The sequence below is a fragment of the Garra rufa genome, chromosome 24 (assembly GCF_049309525.1).
Source record: "Garra rufa chromosome 24, GarRuf1.0, whole genome shotgun sequence".
NCBI lineage: Eukaryota > Metazoa > Chordata > Actinopteri > Cypriniformes > Cyprinidae > Garra > Garra rufa.
In genome coordinates this window covers 37,276,337-37,293,184 of record NC_133384.1, presented here as the reverse complement: position 1 = coordinate 37,293,184, position 16,848 = coordinate 37,276,337, and the positions used below count along the sequence as shown (strand labels likewise).

Sequence of the window (16,848 nt, the reverse complement as noted above, 5' to 3'; positions counted from 1 at the left end):
TATGTTTATGTATTTGAAGTAAAAAAATTATATAATTTAATAATCATTTCTAATAATTATACTATACAAGTATATAGTATATACTATACTTATACTAATATAATACTATACAATTCATAATACAATATTATATAAACTGTATATATATATATATATATATATATATATATATATATATATATATATATACACACACACACAATAAATATACAAACCTCAATTTTATTATATATATATATATATATATATATAAAAATTATTGTAAAGTTCTTTTTGAAATTACATTGAAAATTGTGTGTACATACACACACACACACACACACACGTACATCTACACAATTTAAATAAAATATTTAAATAGCAAAAAATAAATAAATAAATAAAATGAAATAAATATAAACTGGTCCATGTTATCAGAATGAAGTTTCATTATGTAGTACTCTTAAAAAATACTGTGCAATACGTACTTAATCATCATCACCAGTGAAGTGTGTACTTTCAGTATGCACATTAATCTGTATAAGATGATTGTGAGCTCACATAAACACAGGATCCGTTGTGCTGGTAGGTGTTGAGCGGACAATGGCAGCCCTCCTCACATCCCTCAGAATAACAGCCTTCATGACCGCTGACCTGAGAACAGCTGAACGGACAGCCGTCGCCCCGCTCACACTCCCTATACAGACGACCGGGAGGACAGCCCACCTCTGATCAACACACAACCAAAAAAAAAAACCCATTAATATATATAATCACAAATACAGAAAAAAAAACTGTCAGAGTTTAGTTTATAAAGACTATTTGATGATAATGAGCACCAAAAATTTCCTACAGACATCAAGCCAGACTCCTAAAACTCATTATACGATTTAAACACTAGCTGAAATATTGAAATATGCAAATGCATACAGAATAGAGCTCAAGGACAGGCACTTTTCTCATAACAGATCTCTAAAAATGGCTGATTTGAATTTGCAGGGGATTTGGAGAGAAGATCACAGGGGATGCTGGGACATTTCACTTTTAAATGAGGACAGTGTCTTATCCGATGATTCGCTACGTTAACCTTGACTGGAGCTCTGAGACCTTTACGCCGACTGAATATTAGACGGGTCCACAAAACTACCTGTTTGAGAGCACTTCCTGCTGTCAAACGATCACAGTTCAGGCTCCTGGTTTAATTGCAGGGTAAATCTCATTAGAGAGGTATTCAAATATTCCCATAGCCATCACGCCATCTTTCAAAACAAATGATAATTTTACAGAAATAAGGTGAAATGCTTTCTGAGAAGAAAACAAAACAATTTTATGAAGGATTTAGGATGCTTTGAAATCCTGGTCGGTAACATTAAAAAGCTGCTGTGTGCAGAGGCAGGAAGCCATTAAGGAAAATCTGATTTAAATATCCTGACATTTCTCTTTGTGGTTGGTTTTTCAAGGGGCTTTTACTGCCTGTGAAATCCCATAATCCCATTCAGTAATAGGCTGAAAGAATATAAAAGCATCTAACAGGCTGGTTATTTTATTTTTATCTTTTTCAACTTTTATATTACTTATGTATTTGTTTATTTTTGCATTAAGGCACAATCACACTAACTATCTTAATGGTCATAAAAATGCTTAGCATATTTATTTATAATTATTTTGCACTATGTATTTATTTATTTAGCATCAATTCACACAAATTTATTTTACAGTTATTTATTTGTTTATTTTTGCAGTGAGCCCCAATCATACTGAAAGGCTTTGTTTTCTTTATTTTACATTATTTCTTTATTTTACATGATGCATTTAGAAATATATATATTTATTTATAAAAAAAAATTGCATTAAGTTCCTATCTTAACGGCCATAAAATAGGCTTTGTTTTTGTTTTCTTAATTTTACATAATTTAATTAATATGCATTATTTACTTACCTCAAATTATTTATTTTAGATTTATTTATTTTGATTTATTTATTTCACATTGACCAAAAAAAAAATGTTTCTTTATTTTGCATTATTTACAAGTTTATTGCAATAATTTATTGAATTGTTTATTTATTTTAAATTAATTACTTGTTTATTTTTGCATTCAGTCCCAATCACACTAACCATCCTAATGGCCATAAAAATAGGATTTGGTTTTTTTTTTTCCTTAATTTTGCATTATTTAATTATTTTGCACTATTTATATATTTTGATTTGTCTATAAAGCCCCAATCACACTGACCACCTTAAGGATCCTAAAAATAGGCTTTGTTCTCATTAAGTATGTTGTCATTAAGTACGACTTTTAAGGTACGTTTTTCTGAAAATAGTCTTCTAAAACTATTATTATTATCATTGTATGCTCAGAGTGTTTCTCCTACCCAGACACACTTGTGTGTTACAGGTCTTGCTCTGGCGTCTCATGCCTGAACAGGGTGGCTTCCGGCAGGATCGGCTACGGCTCTGAGACCCTCCACCACAGCTGACAGTGCAGGCTGACCACGCTGACCAGTCGTGCCATGGACCAGAGTCTACAGGAGCCATTAGAGATAAAATATAGAGATTATGCATTTAATATACATAATGTAAATGGTGACGCCCATCACAATCACCCACCTGTGCAGTCCTGAGTGTTGCAGGCTTTCTGCTGTCGGCTGGAGCCAATACACTCTCTGCCACCGCTCTGAGGGGCGGGGTTATCGCACTCACGTGTTCGGATCTTAACCCCGCCTCCACAGGGGGCGGAGCATTCTGACCAGGGAGCCCATTGGCCCCAGCTGCCGTCAACATGGCAACCAGGAACTGAGTCACACTCCAGGACACCTGCTTCACAGGTACTGGAAAAAAGGTAGACAGTATACAGCTCATTAAGTGTGGGAAAAAGATGTCCTTAGTGTATAATAAGCTCACTTTGACACTAAACAATCATGGAAAAAAGGAGAAAAGGCCACTGTACCAATTCTGACAGTCAGTACTTATGGACTCTCCTGGAGTCACATGATGCCAGTTTGATGCATCGGGCCATGACCAGGAAACATTGCCTGTGTCTATTCCTGCTGAGACATATAAAAGAGTTTAGGGTGTCATTTCAGTGTGTAAAACTCCTATACAGTTCTACATTTACTTTAATCTTGGAATAGGTTTAAATCATTTAAAAGAGTGTTGTTATTGTTAACTAAAACAAAAATACAAAATAAATAAATTAATAAAAAATAAATAAATTTAATTAAATAATGAAATTAAATTAAACATTTACAGAAATAAACCAGAATATAAAAAATTTAAAATGTATTTTTAGGCAAAATGTCAAATGTTTCTTTGGTTTAAGTTGAAATACCAATATTAATAAAACTCAATCAAAAGTCAAACAAACAATAATCAAAAGTAAACAGATGCAGAAAAAAATTAATACTAATGTGTGAAATGAATAATATATATATATATATATATATATATATATATATATATATATTTTTTTTTTTTTTTATTGCATTCAATGAAATGTAAAAAAAAAAAACATTATCAGAAATAAAACTGAATATTGAAAATATATAATTAAAAGTAATACTAATAAAAATGGCTAAATCATTGGCTATAATCACTAAAAAGCTAAGAAAAATACTAAAACAATTTTTTCAAATAGTAAAAAAAAATTCTTAGCCTTTTAGTTAATTAAAAAAATACATTAAATGAAATAAATGAAACATAACAGAAATAAAACAGAAAATTGAAATGTTTGTTTAGTTTGAGTTGAAGTACTAAAATGACTAAAACTAAAACTGAAATAATGAATAAAAATGTGGATATAAAAAAAATAAACTAATAAAAACAATTAAAGCACAACAAACATAACTAAAACCTTAACTAAAGAGATAAAAAAGAGAAAAAGAAAAAAGTACATTAAATAAACTTTCAGTTAGGTTCTTAGTTTAAAAAAAGTTTAAATTGAAGTAATAAAATTACAAAAACTAATAATGCACAGCTAAATGAACTAATAATAACAAAAACGATAACACAAATACAAATTAAACAGCAAAATGTAAAATTTTTGTACAAAAATTACAAAAACTAAATAGACATTAAACAAAAAAACTAATAAAAACAACTAAAACATACAACAAACTGACTAAATCGTTAACTACAATTAAAATGTAAGTGGACAATATACAATAAACCAATTCAAATATGAATAAATACTAAGACAGTACAGTAATGCTACTAAAATAACATTGTTCAAAATTGAGTGTCATTGAGTGTCACCTGTACATTTTCATACTGTACCTGCACTGATGTTGTGATATTTACAGCGACACAGCTCTCTGTCCACACACAGGCCGTCCTGCATCAGCATGTCTCCCGGACACCCGCAGGTCGGGCTGCATCCAGGAGAATCCACACACTCCGTGTCTCCATGCAGATCAGAGCAGGAGCGTGGACAGGGCTTCCCACAGGGCCACTGCTCCTGTCCTCCTCCACAGTCTGCAAATGAGGATGGAAATATGATCACAGCAGGAGTCTGGAGTATTTTCAGATGTTATTATTACTGTAGCATCAACTGACCCGAGCAGACGGTGACGTTATCATGGCAGCCGCGGCTCTGCCGACTTTCTCCAAGACAGGGCAGACCACCGAACCGTGCTGGAGGACTATTACACTCCCTCTGCCTGACAGACACACCGGCACACGCGTCGCAGTCTGACCACGAGCTCCAGGAGCCCCATGAGCCATGAACTAAAAACACACACAAACACACACATTGCATTAGAATTGATGGCAAGATATAAACTTTCAGATAATAATAAACTAAATTATGAGGGCTGTAAATACATTAATCTCATGATCTCATTTGCCTCTAAATACACACAATCTAATCCTTAAAATCATTCTGATGATCTTTTCCATGAGGCTGAACATACAAGTCAAGGAATTCAGATCTTAGATTTCGATTAATGATTTTCACATACACTACTGTTGAGAAGTTTGTGGTTTTTTAAACAAATCAATACTTTTATACAGAAAGGACGCATTAAATTGATCAAAAGTGACAGTAAAGGAATTTATAATGTTAAAAAAAGATTTCTGTTTTTGAATAAATGCTGTTTATTTTAACTTTGTGTTCAAAGAATCATGAAAAATTAAATGTAAGACAGTTTCCACAAAAATATTGGGCAGCACAACTGTTTTCAACGTTGATAATGATTAGAAAGGTTTTTTGTGCAGCAAATCAGTATATTAGAATGATTTCTGAAGGATCATGTGACACTGTAGACTGAAGTAATGATGCTGAAAATTCAGCTTTGATCACAGAAATAAATTACATTTTAACATACACTCAAATAGAAAACCACTATTTTAAATTGTAATAATATTTCACATTTTTACTTTTTTACTGTATTCTTGATCATATAATTACATACAAATATAAATAACAGAATTTCACTCAAATTAAAAATGCAAAAATGCCCCCACATTTTTTTTAAATGATTTAACAATTTGAAATTTGAATTATATTGAATTTTGAAATGCTCATAGGTGACCCTGGACCACAAAACCAATCATAAGTGTCAATTTTTCTAAATTGAGATTTATATATTATCTGAAAGCTGAATAAATAAGCTTTCCATTGATGTATGGTTTGTTCGGATAGGATTTGGTCAAGATACAACTATTTGAAAATCTGGAATCTGAGGGTGCAAAAAATCTAAATATTGAGAAAATCTCCTTTAAAGTTGTCCAAATGAAATGCATATTACTAATCAAAAATTAGGTTTTGATATATTTACAATAGGAAATTTACAAAATATCTCGTGGAACATGATCTTCACTTAATATCCTACTGATTTTTGGCATAAAAGAAAAATTGGTCATTTTGACCCATATAATGTATTTTTGACTTTTGCTACAAATATACTCGGGGTCCAGGGTCACATTTTTTATATCAAAAGGTAATGCTTCATCAAAATTTACACCTGAAAAATTACTTAAAAATTCAACTTTGCATCACAGAAATAAATTTCATTTTAAAATTTATTGAAATAGAAAGGAAGGACATTTCATAAACGTAATTATATTTTACAATATTACAGTTTTTACTATATTTCTGATCAAATAAATGCAGCCCTAGTGAGCAAAAGACATTTTCAAAAACACAAACTTGTCAAAGTGTACATTTTAATTCATGCAAAACATCATGCTAATGAGAACAATCAGAAAACTTAATGAACAATATGGACTGTTGGTACAGCTTCTGTAAAATGTGGAAAATCAATAACAGAGCAATAAATAATTGCCACTAATTGTGGTTAAGATTTTTTCAAGTTTTTGAAAGTGTCTTTTGCTCACTAAGGCTGCATTTATTTAATCAGAAATATAGTAAAAACTGTAATATTGTAAAATATAATTACATTTAAAAATGTCCTATTTTTCTATTTCAATAAAATGTCATTTATTTCTGTGATGCAAAGCTGAGATTTCAGTAATTTTCTCTAGATGCACCAGACACTTTTTTTTATAAACACACAGGTGAGTGGGCTGAACAAACCACCTGTAGAAAACACACTCTTTCCTCTATATATGCACTTTTAAAGAAAAATGTAAAAAAATATATTTTTAGAAACTTTAATTTTCTTTAAAGCTGCTCTGCAACGATGTGTATCATTAAAAAAAAAACTAAACAAATAAACTTGAACTGAATTAATTGTACATTTTCTAAAATATGGAAAAAAAAATAGCTCTTAAAAATTTCTAAACATTGCATAATATTATAAAATCCCCTCAATATTCTAAATAATAATAAAAATGATACTACTGAACAAAAATATATTGATATAGATTGATTTCCTGGAAAGAAAAGTTAAATATCAAGCCTGTGAGACCCAAGACAAGTGTGACCCTTAAATTTATCTAACTATCTATCATCTGGTTTGATGAATGTCTTACCAGGACAGAAGGAGACAGATGGGCACGGCTGTCTCTGGATCTGGACTCCCAGTCCGGCGTGTTCCTCCTGCTGCTCTGGACACGGTGCTCCTCCTGATCTGGGTTCGGGACAAGCGCAGCTCCTGTAGCGGGACACCCACTCCATCCCGCAGGTCTTTGAACAGGGCGTCCAGTCGGACCACTGACACCAGCCTCCGTCCACTGACATACACAGAAACACATGTCAGTTTAACACTTTACAGACGTCTGAGATTAGTATGGGCTGAAGGGACAAACCTGGACATGGCTGTTCACCGCAGGTGAGTTTCCCTCCCTCACAGGTGCTGAAATATGACCAAACACCAAACGTATGAATCACATGATCGTGAGCAAATGTGTAAGCCCTCCAGTGTCTCTGTGATTTTTACCAGTTGTTGCAGGCGTCTGGAGTCGGGACGGTCTCTCTGGATGGGACCCGTTGTCCTGTGTGCAGGTCTAGACAGGGACAAGTGTCCCTCTCCACACACTCCGTCCCATTTGAATTCAGAACTTTACCATCTGTGCAGTAACAGCCCGGCTCACAGCGCCACTCACAGTACTGCACACACACACACACACACACACACACACACACACACACAGCAACAATCAGCCTAAGCATCATCACATCACCTATCCATCTATTAAATATATTGACATTTAGTAATTTATGCTTTTATCCAATGCAACTTACTAATAAGGACAACAGAAGCAATCAAAACCAACAAAAGAGCAATAATATGTAAGTGCTATGACAAGTCTCGATTAGCCTAATGCAGTACACATAGAATGTCTTTTTTAATAATAAATAAAAAGAAAACAAGTGGATAGAATAGAAAAAGAATAGGGAATGCTAGTGTTAGAGGGTAATTTTGTTAAATAAAAATAACACAATTCAAATGATTAGAAAAAGAATAGAGAAAGCTAATGTTAGAGGCTCTTTTTTCTTTTTAAAGGAAACAAGTAGTTAGAAATCAAATAGACAGTGCTAGTGTTAGAGGGTCAAGTGTTTTTTATGTTATTTATTATGTATTTATATATTCATATTCATATTACATGCATTATTATTCAATGCATAATCAAAATTGTAATTGCTAATTAATTAACATTTAAGAATATTTATTTTCAGTGATTTTATTCTTTCCATCTATCAAATCTATATATTTATAAATGCATATATTTGCATGTATTTGTCCATATGATTTTATGCACATAAAAATTATTAATAATTGTTAAAAGAGAAAAAAAAACTGTTTATTCAGTTTTTTCTCTCTATAAAAATTTTGTAAAATGTGTGTGTTTATTTAATTTTAAATGAATGATTAAAAAACAGCGCTTATAAAAAATATATAATACATATTTTGTTTTCAATTATTTATTTTGTCAAATCTATAAAATATATTAACATGTTTTAGATGTATTTATATATTTATATTATTCTTAAATATATAGAAAAATATGTTTAAAATATATTAACGTTTTATATTTTCTTATATATTCATAATATACATTTTATTCTTAAATGCGTAATAAAAATATTATAATTTGCTAATAAAATAAAAGATGTTTTGTTTTCAATTATTTTTTTCAATCTATAATGCTATTGCTACAAAAATACCTGTGCTACTTAAGACTGGTCTTGTGATCACAAAACCAGTCTTAAGTCGCTGGGGTATGTTTGTAGCAATAGCCAAAAATACATAGTATGGGTCAAAATTATTGATTTTTCTTTTATGTCAAAAATCATTAGGAAATTAAGTAAAGATCATGTTCCATGAAGATTTTTTGTAAAATTCCTACTGTAAACCTATCCAAATGTAATTTTTGATTAGTAATATGCATTGTTAAGAACTTAATTTGGACAACTTTAAAGGTGATTTTCTCAGTATTTTGATTTTTTTGTACCCTTAGATTTCAGATTTTCAAATAGATGTATCTCGGCCAAATATTGTCCTATCCTAACAAACCATACATCAATAGAAAGCTTATTTATTGAGCTGTCATATGATGTACATATCTCAGTTTTGTCAAATTTAACCTTATGACTGGTTTTGTGGTCCAGGGTCACATATGTATTATAATCTATCCATCACTTCCATTTACTTTCATATTACAAATAGACTATAAAATACACAGATTTTTAACTTGATGTTTAGTCCTTTTTACTCACAGTGAGGTCGTCACATGATCGTGGACACGAGGGTCCGCAGGCACTGAATACACTTCCAGGCACATGTGAACATGACGACACTATAGAAAAAGAGTTCAAAGTTAACATCTAATACACATATGAACTCACAAGCGCACACACACACACACACACACACACACACACACACACACACACACACACACACACCTGGACAGTGCTGTGTGTTACACAGGATGACTTCAGTTCCCAGTCCTTCACAATAGTCTCCATCTCCTCCTCTGATGGGTCGATCACAGTCCCGTCTGCGACTCCGCACACCTCCACCACACGACTTACTGCAGTCTGTCCAGGACGTCCAGTCACTCCAGCCTCCGTCTCCTTCAGACACAAGACAAGCCAATCTGACATGTGAAGGGGTCTTTCATGCTCTTGCAAATCAGTGTTGTTGTTTTTTTAAAAACATGGTAGTATCTAAAACAATATCACTCACGGCTGCAGGGTGTTGAAGCACACACTCTGTCCTCTCGATCCGGTCCCACACAGGGAAGTCCGTTTCCAGCTCGCTCAGGGTCCGAACAGAAGCGATAGCGTGACTGCAGACCAGCGCCACACGACACAGAACACACACTCCACGGAGTCCAAGATGACCAGCCACCGTCCACTGAAACACACACACAGAGTGTCATACACACACACATACATTAGAGAGTGTATTACAGACATTATTAGAGCATTTCTAAACGCCTTACCATCACACTCCATACTTGTACAGCTCACCAGTTTTCCTGATTTACATGTGCTGCAGGAAGAAAATGCATCATTATGAATAAATAACATATTTTGTAAATATTTACATGTATTGTATTGTTAAATGTGTAATTAAAAGTGTTAAAATCCTGAATAAATAATATTTATTAATAATTATCATTATTAAAAAATATATTTCAACCTTATTATTTTATTAATAAAAATGTTTTAATAAGAATTATTATTATTAAAAACAATCAAATATATTGTTTATGTTTTGAAGTACTCTATCTATTAAAACATTTAATATCTATTTTTACTTTCACATATGTATAACTTAATACAATTTAATAAAATGTAATAAAAAAAAATATATATATATATATATATATATCAGGGTCACACATTGATTATGTTTTCAATGTGTTTAAGACTTTAAAAACTAAAAAAGTTATTCTATCAGTAAAATATATTAACATTTTATATGTGCGCTCTCTCTCTCTCTCTCTATATTGTATATATATATATATATATATATATATATATGTGTGTGTGTGTGTGTGTGTGTGTGTGTGTGTAATAAAAAATAACTTTCATAAACTGAAATACATTTTTAATTATTAAAAATGCTAAAATTATATTATAGAATAATTATATATTGCTTATATTTTTAATATTATTGTTTTTATTAATTAAAATATAGCTATAAAATAAATTTACATTTTATATATATTTACTGTATTTATTCATTTATGCATTATTATAAAATAATACATTTAAAAAAGAATAAAACATATTGCTTATGTAGTAATTGATTTTAAGGTGATTAAAAATCATTTTAAAACGTGAACCCATCATTTTGTGCCATGTTGTTACCAGTTGTTGCAGTCTTTGGTGACTATGGCTCCAGGTTTGTACTGCTCTCCATCAACATAACAGTGGCAGAGCGACAGAGACACACACTCGCCATCCTAAAACACACACACATAAAAATAACAGATACACACTCAGAAACTATTCAGAGACATAATCAGACACAAAGAAACAAACACACACCTGTAGAGCTGACCCATCAGGACACTGGCACCCGGGCAGACAACTAGTGTTTCTCTGGTCCTCCAGCCCTAAATCTGAACACAGCAGCTCCTCTTTCACACACGCGACCCACTCCTGACCATTTGTACAAGCGCTTCCATTGCCTAAAATCACAGACAGACAGAAATAATGAGGTTACAGGATTCAGCTCACACAAACACGCACACACACGTGTGCATCCATCACTGACCGCAGGGCTGCAGGTTACAAGCGCTGAACTGCTGAGGGGTCCCGTGAGTCCTGACCGGACCTCTGGTTCTGTTTCTGTATCCGCCGCCGCAGGGAACCGAACACTCGGACCACGGGCTCCACGGGCCCTTCACTCCTGAAAACAGAGACCAGAAACATTACATAAGTAAATGATATTAATGCAATAAAAATAAAAATAGTTCATATTGATTTTAACATTTATTTTTAGGGATGCACCAAAATTAAAATTCTTGGCCGAAGCGGAAACAAAATTAAACACTGGGCCGATTACCAAACATGTTTTTTTGTGTTTTTTACCCCATGTATTTTGCCAGTTTTTTTTCACAATTGCATAAATTAAATAGCCAAAATGTGCTTTTTAGAGTTTTGTCTTGCTTTTCAAAAAAAAAAAAACACTTACAAAATATTTACTTAACACTGAACATTTTAAACATTCTAGTAGACATTATAGCCTACCAACAAAGCACAATTTAACTTAAAATGAATAAGTTAGTAAAATAATATTCTTTGCCCATTTTTAAGTCCCCCTTCTTGAATCAGGCATGTGTTTTTTCTGAATATTATTTTAATTTCAGTAAAAGTTTTAGTAAATTGTTTTTGTCATTTTGTCTATACACTTTTCTTTGTTTATTTTATTACACCAAGATAAACAAAATTAAAACTTAAATAAAATAACTTTTATAATATGTGTGTGTAATTGTAAATTTGTGTGTGCCATTAAAGATTTTTTTTTATGTTATTAACCTGTGTTCATTTCTTAATTGCAGAAACTCTTTAGTAATTTTGTCATGTGATCACTGTACCAAAACAAGGTGTAATGCTGCACGTGTCCAGTCCGATGCGCTCTCCCTCACAGGCACGACCACCAAAAGCTGGCGCTGGATTGGTTGCTGAACGATAGCGGCGCCTGATGCCCACGTCACATGTGCGACTGCACGCGCTCCAGGCCGTCCACTCGCTCCACCCACAATCCACTGAAGAGTATAAGAACAAATAAAAGCAGATGGGAAAACACTTCCCAGACTAGGTAGATAAAAAAACAGAATATGCTCTCAGCACTGATGCAAAGGGTGTGATGTGTGATTCTCACCAGGACAGGGCGCTGTTCCACACTGCATCTCTCCATTAACACACGTGCTATGAGTAAACACAAGAAACTGTCAACAGGAAATATTATAGCAGTTTCCTGCAGCATCACAATATAATTAAGTCAAAATATATATAGCACCAGCTGTGGTCTGATCCCCTTATAACTTTCTTTACATTCTTGTTTAGAATCACCTGTTGTATGTGCTCAGCATGTTTCGTGACGTTTTGAGTTTTCCTTAGGCTTTATATGATTTTGGGTAAATTTGGACAGGCCCCTTTTCTAAACGACCCCATTATAGCTTCTTAAAGGGAAAATTTTCAACATTTTTTTGATAATTATTGGCCTTGAGAGTCCAGAGAACTGTACTGTTTGCTTTTCCAGATTAAAGGAGAACTCCGGTGTGATATTGACCTAAAGTGTATTGAATCATGATACCGAGTGTGAACGTACCTTGCATATCTCATCTCGGTTTGTGTCCAGCTGTCCGAAATCTGGGGTCAGTTAGCCGATGCTCACAACAGGTTGTCAATGAAAGTCAATCGGGCATCGAAGGAGCCATGTAAATAAATCACTGTTTTACGCCATTTACGAGGCACAAAGTAGCTCCACACTTCATCGGTAGACTTCCTAGGGCCCTGACATTTAAAACGAGACATTGAGAACTCAGAAAAAGCACCGGTAGTTTATTTACAAGAAGATTTATACAGACATCTTCCACCAGGAACAGAGCAGTCGCCGCCATCTTAAATGTAGTCACGATAAATCGAGTGTGGAGCACCAATGAATTTATCAGGTTATCAACGTATCAGGTTGTAGTTTCCTTCGTGCTCGACACTCGACTTATCGTGACTACATTTAAGATGGCGGCGACTGCTCTGTTCCTGGTGGAAGATGTCTGTATAAATCTTCTTGTAAATAAACTACCGGTGCTTTTTCTGAGTTCTCAATGTCTCGTTTTAAATGTCAGGGCCCTAGGAAGTCTACCGATGAAGTGTGGAGCTACTTTGTGCCTCGTAAATGGCGTAAAACAGTGATTTATTTACATGGCTCCTTCGATGCCCGATTGACTTTCATTGACAACCTGTTGTGAGCCTCGGCTAACTGACCCCAGATTTCGGACAGCTGGACACAAACCGAGATGAAATATGCAAGGTACGTTCACACTCGGTATCATGATTCAATACACTTTAGGTCAATATCACACCGGAGTTCTCCTTTAAGCGAAAAACCTAGGATTAGTTCACAAAAGTAGGCTTTTTACATTGTGACGTAAAATCACTGATGCATTTGAAAAATGCGTTACCGCCCTCCTAAGTGGCCAATTTCTTTCAATTTTCTTTTAGACTTTTGGGGCCTGGAGTTGAACAGGCCCACCAAGTTTCGTTCCAATAGGCCTCTGTTAACCTTGTCTAACAGGTGCTCAAACTTCGTCAGCCAATGGGGGCCATGTTTTTGAGATATAGCCAGTCGAAAGTAAATTTCCCATGGAAAAAAAACTAATTCTTAATTTCAGTTTAAAAACAAACTGAGAATCATTCCTTGGCACAATTTATAAAATAAAATAAAATAAAATAAAATAAAATAAAAAATATAAAATATAAAATATAAAATATAAAATATAAAATATAAAATAAAATAAAATAAAATAAAATAAAATAAAAATAATTTATTGTTTTTTAAAATAATTTATATTTGACTAAAAAAAGACTTTGTGTTTTTAGATCATGAAAAACATAAAACATTAAGTCAAGTGTGCCCAAACTTGTGACTGTCACAAATTTCTGTGATCAAAGCTGAATTTTCAACATTACTCCAGTCTTCAGTGTCACATGATCCTTTAGAAATCATTCTAATATTCTGATTTACTGCTCAAGAAACTGATAATTACCACTTTTGAAAACAGCTGTGCTGCTGCTTATATTTGTGAAAACTGTGACACATGTTTTATTTTTCATGATTCTTTGATGAATAGAAAGTTCAAAAGAACAGCATTTATTTAAAATTGAAATCTTTTGTAATATTATAAATGTCTTTACTGTCCCTTTTGATCCTTTGAATGCATCCCTGACGAATAATAGTATTAATTTAAAATAACTTACCAGTTGTTACAGCTGTCATAAGCCACACTGTCTCCCTGCATGTACAGCGTCCCCTTATGGTAACACGGACAGCGGTGGAGAGGCACACATGTGTTATTGAACAGATAGAAACCAGGAGAACAGTAACAGCCATCATAACACTCGGTTGCACACTCCACATCCGCCATGGCATCCAGACACACACGCGGACACGCGCCGCCCTGAGCCTCACACTGAGCCTTAAACAGGAAGCTCATGCCATCAGGACACACACCTGCAAAAAACACACAGCCAGTCACAGTCAAAAATGCACACTGGCAGAAGTTATCAAGAGGTTACAGCGAGTTTAAATGTTTTATTTACCAGAGCAGGGCTGCACGTTGCAGTCTCGTGTCTGGATATGTGGCCCGGGACAGCTGAGGCCTCCATACAGCGGCGGAGGAGAACTGCAGAAACGCTCTCTCGTCTGAACGCCAGAGTCACACTCGGATGAACAAACGGACCAGCTGGACCAGGATGACCAGCCACCGTTCACTAGTGTCATACGAGAGACAAGCTATTAGAAAAACTGCAGCTCTTGATAAAAACATGAGCTTGAATAAGTAGAGAGCATTTCTTGTTTGATTGTTTTGTTTCCTGTTTTTTTTTTTAATGGACAATTTTTTTTTTTTTTTTTTTAGATTTACATTTAATTTATTATTTCAGTTTTATTTTTTTCTAAACATTTTAATTGTGTTGTGCTTTTGTCATTTTAATTAGTTATTTTATTATTTATTAGTTTTAGTTTAATATTAGTTTTATTGTATTAGTTTTATATTATTATTTAGGTTTAATTTAATTTTACGGTCTAGTTTTAATTCAGTTTTAGTTTTTTTTTTTGTTTTTTGTTTTTCCAGTTTTAATTTTAGTGCTTTGATGAATATTTGAAAATGAGAAATTTTGCTTTGACAACTAACTGATAATATATAATAAATATGTAAATAATAAATTACATAATAAAATATTCATACATTACATTTTATTTTTATCATATTTTATTTTACTTCCGTTAACAATTTAAAATAATGCTTAGGTAAAATTATTATACTTTACCTGATTATATAAATTGCTTTAACTCTTGACTTTATTAACATATTTGGTTATTTTTTCAATTAAGTTTTCAGTTCTGTTTAAATGTGAAAGAAAATTGTATGGTGAAACAACTTATCAACATCAACTTATCATGAACTTATAGTTTTATCAATAGTTTTAGCTCAGTTTTCATTTTAATTTTGGTTACATTTTTATGTGCTCTTGTCATTTTTATTAGTCTTTTATATTACTATTTACATTTCATTTATTTTTATTTAAGTTTTAGTTGTAGTATAGTTCGTATTAAATTTAGTAGCATTTTTTTGCAATTTTGTTACGTGCTTTTGTCATTTTTATTAGTTATTTTAATATTGTATTTAGGTTTAATTTAATTTTAAGTTCTAGTTTTATTTCCAGTTTTAATTTTAGTGTTAATGTAGCTTTGACAACTAACTGTTAATAATTTATATATTATTAACATTTTTATTTCATTTAGTTAAACTAGAATAATGCTTAAGTTAAATTTGCCTTGACTCTAAAATTTTTAAATAAATTTTATTAACATATTTGGTTATTTTGGTTGGCTGTATGTATATTTGCAACTAAGAGTAAATGAGCAAAAAAAACAATTTCATTTTTAATGCAATAGTAAATTGTGCTTTGAGATGTCATATGTACCTGGGCAGTGGATGGTGTTGCAAGGCTCATGTTCTTCTGTGTCTCCACCACAGGAGGCGCCAATGTGTGTTTGATTACAGCTCCTGAAGCGCCGCCTCAATCCCACAGCGTCCACATGATGAAAACACGTCTTACTGCACTCGGACCACAGCGTCCACTCACTCCATGACACTCCCTCAGGACCTGAACACCTTACATTTAAGATCTGCACTAATACTAGTGTTATATAAAAACAGTTTGATTTAATCGTACCCTCTGTGCATGGTGTGTAGCACCGACGGGCTTCAGTAGAGTCACCTTCACAAGGCTCCACATTCACCGCTCCCATTGGGCTCAGAGGAGATCTGTGGAAATATGCCACATAGATGATTAATTCATTAATAATTCAAAACTTGCTTCACATGCATAAAAATACCACAGAATGTAACTTTAGTAAACCTGTAACGGTGCTGTATTCCTGTCCCACAGCTGCTGTCACATGATGTCCATGAAGACCAGGCCGACCAATCACAGCGAGCGACACAGCTGGATTCATCACAGGTGACACGCCCATCTTTACACAAACTGTGTGATTGGATAAAATATCACAACATGCATTTACAGCATTAAACGCTGTCAGATCAGCAGAAGAACTGGTCATGCAACAACGAAAAAATCTACTGACCATGTGCTGCAGCTGCCGTTACTGACTTCCTGTCCAGGCTGGATGACCAAACCCTCCCATAAACACTCACATTCACTGGCATTGACACAACGGCCATCTTGCAGGAAGAGCCCAAGAGGGCAATGACATCCTAAC

At 33.4% G+C, this 16,848-nt stretch overlaps 1 protein-coding gene across 1 annotated transcript in view; it reads right to left on the bottom strand.

The window, feature by feature from the left end:
- Positions 1–16,848, bottom strand: part of sspo (SCO-spondin) — a 119,187-nt gene that overhangs the window by 43,196 nt on the left and 59,143 nt on the right. Inside the window, exons 53-76 of the mRNA XM_073830641.1 lie at positions 16,714–16,843; positions 16,488–16,613; positions 16,302–16,393; positions 16,050–16,232; positions 14,664–14,834; positions 14,322–14,574; positions 12,223–12,269; positions 11,936–12,106; positions 11,113–11,247; positions 10,884–11,026; positions 10,704–10,798; positions 9,830–9,879; positions 9,571–9,741; positions 9,288–9,458; positions 9,099–9,178; positions 7,318–7,487; positions 7,187–7,233; positions 6,911–7,111; positions 4,532–4,702; positions 4,253–4,450; positions 2,928–3,027; positions 2,588–2,808; positions 2,353–2,502; positions 549–707 (exon numbers count right to left, since the gene is read on the bottom strand). Of these exons, the coding sequence (XP_073686742.1) occupies positions 549–707; positions 2,353–2,502; positions 2,588–2,808; positions 2,928–3,027; positions 4,253–4,450; positions 4,532–4,702; positions 6,911–7,111; positions 7,187–7,233; positions 7,318–7,487; positions 9,099–9,178; positions 9,288–9,458; positions 9,571–9,741; positions 9,830–9,879; positions 10,704–10,798; positions 10,884–11,026; positions 11,113–11,247; positions 11,936–12,106; positions 12,223–12,269; positions 14,322–14,574; positions 14,664–14,834; positions 16,050–16,232; positions 16,302–16,393; positions 16,488–16,613; positions 16,714–16,843 (3,435 nt within the window). The remainder of the gene's footprint in view (positions 1–548; positions 708–2,352; positions 2,503–2,587; positions 2,809–2,927; positions 3,028–4,252; positions 4,451–4,531; positions 4,703–6,910; positions 7,112–7,186; positions 7,234–7,317; positions 7,488–9,098; positions 9,179–9,287; positions 9,459–9,570; positions 9,742–9,829; positions 9,880–10,703; positions 10,799–10,883; positions 11,027–11,112; positions 11,248–11,935; positions 12,107–12,222; positions 12,270–14,321; positions 14,575–14,663; positions 14,835–16,049; positions 16,233–16,301; positions 16,394–16,487; positions 16,614–16,713; positions 16,844–16,848) is intronic.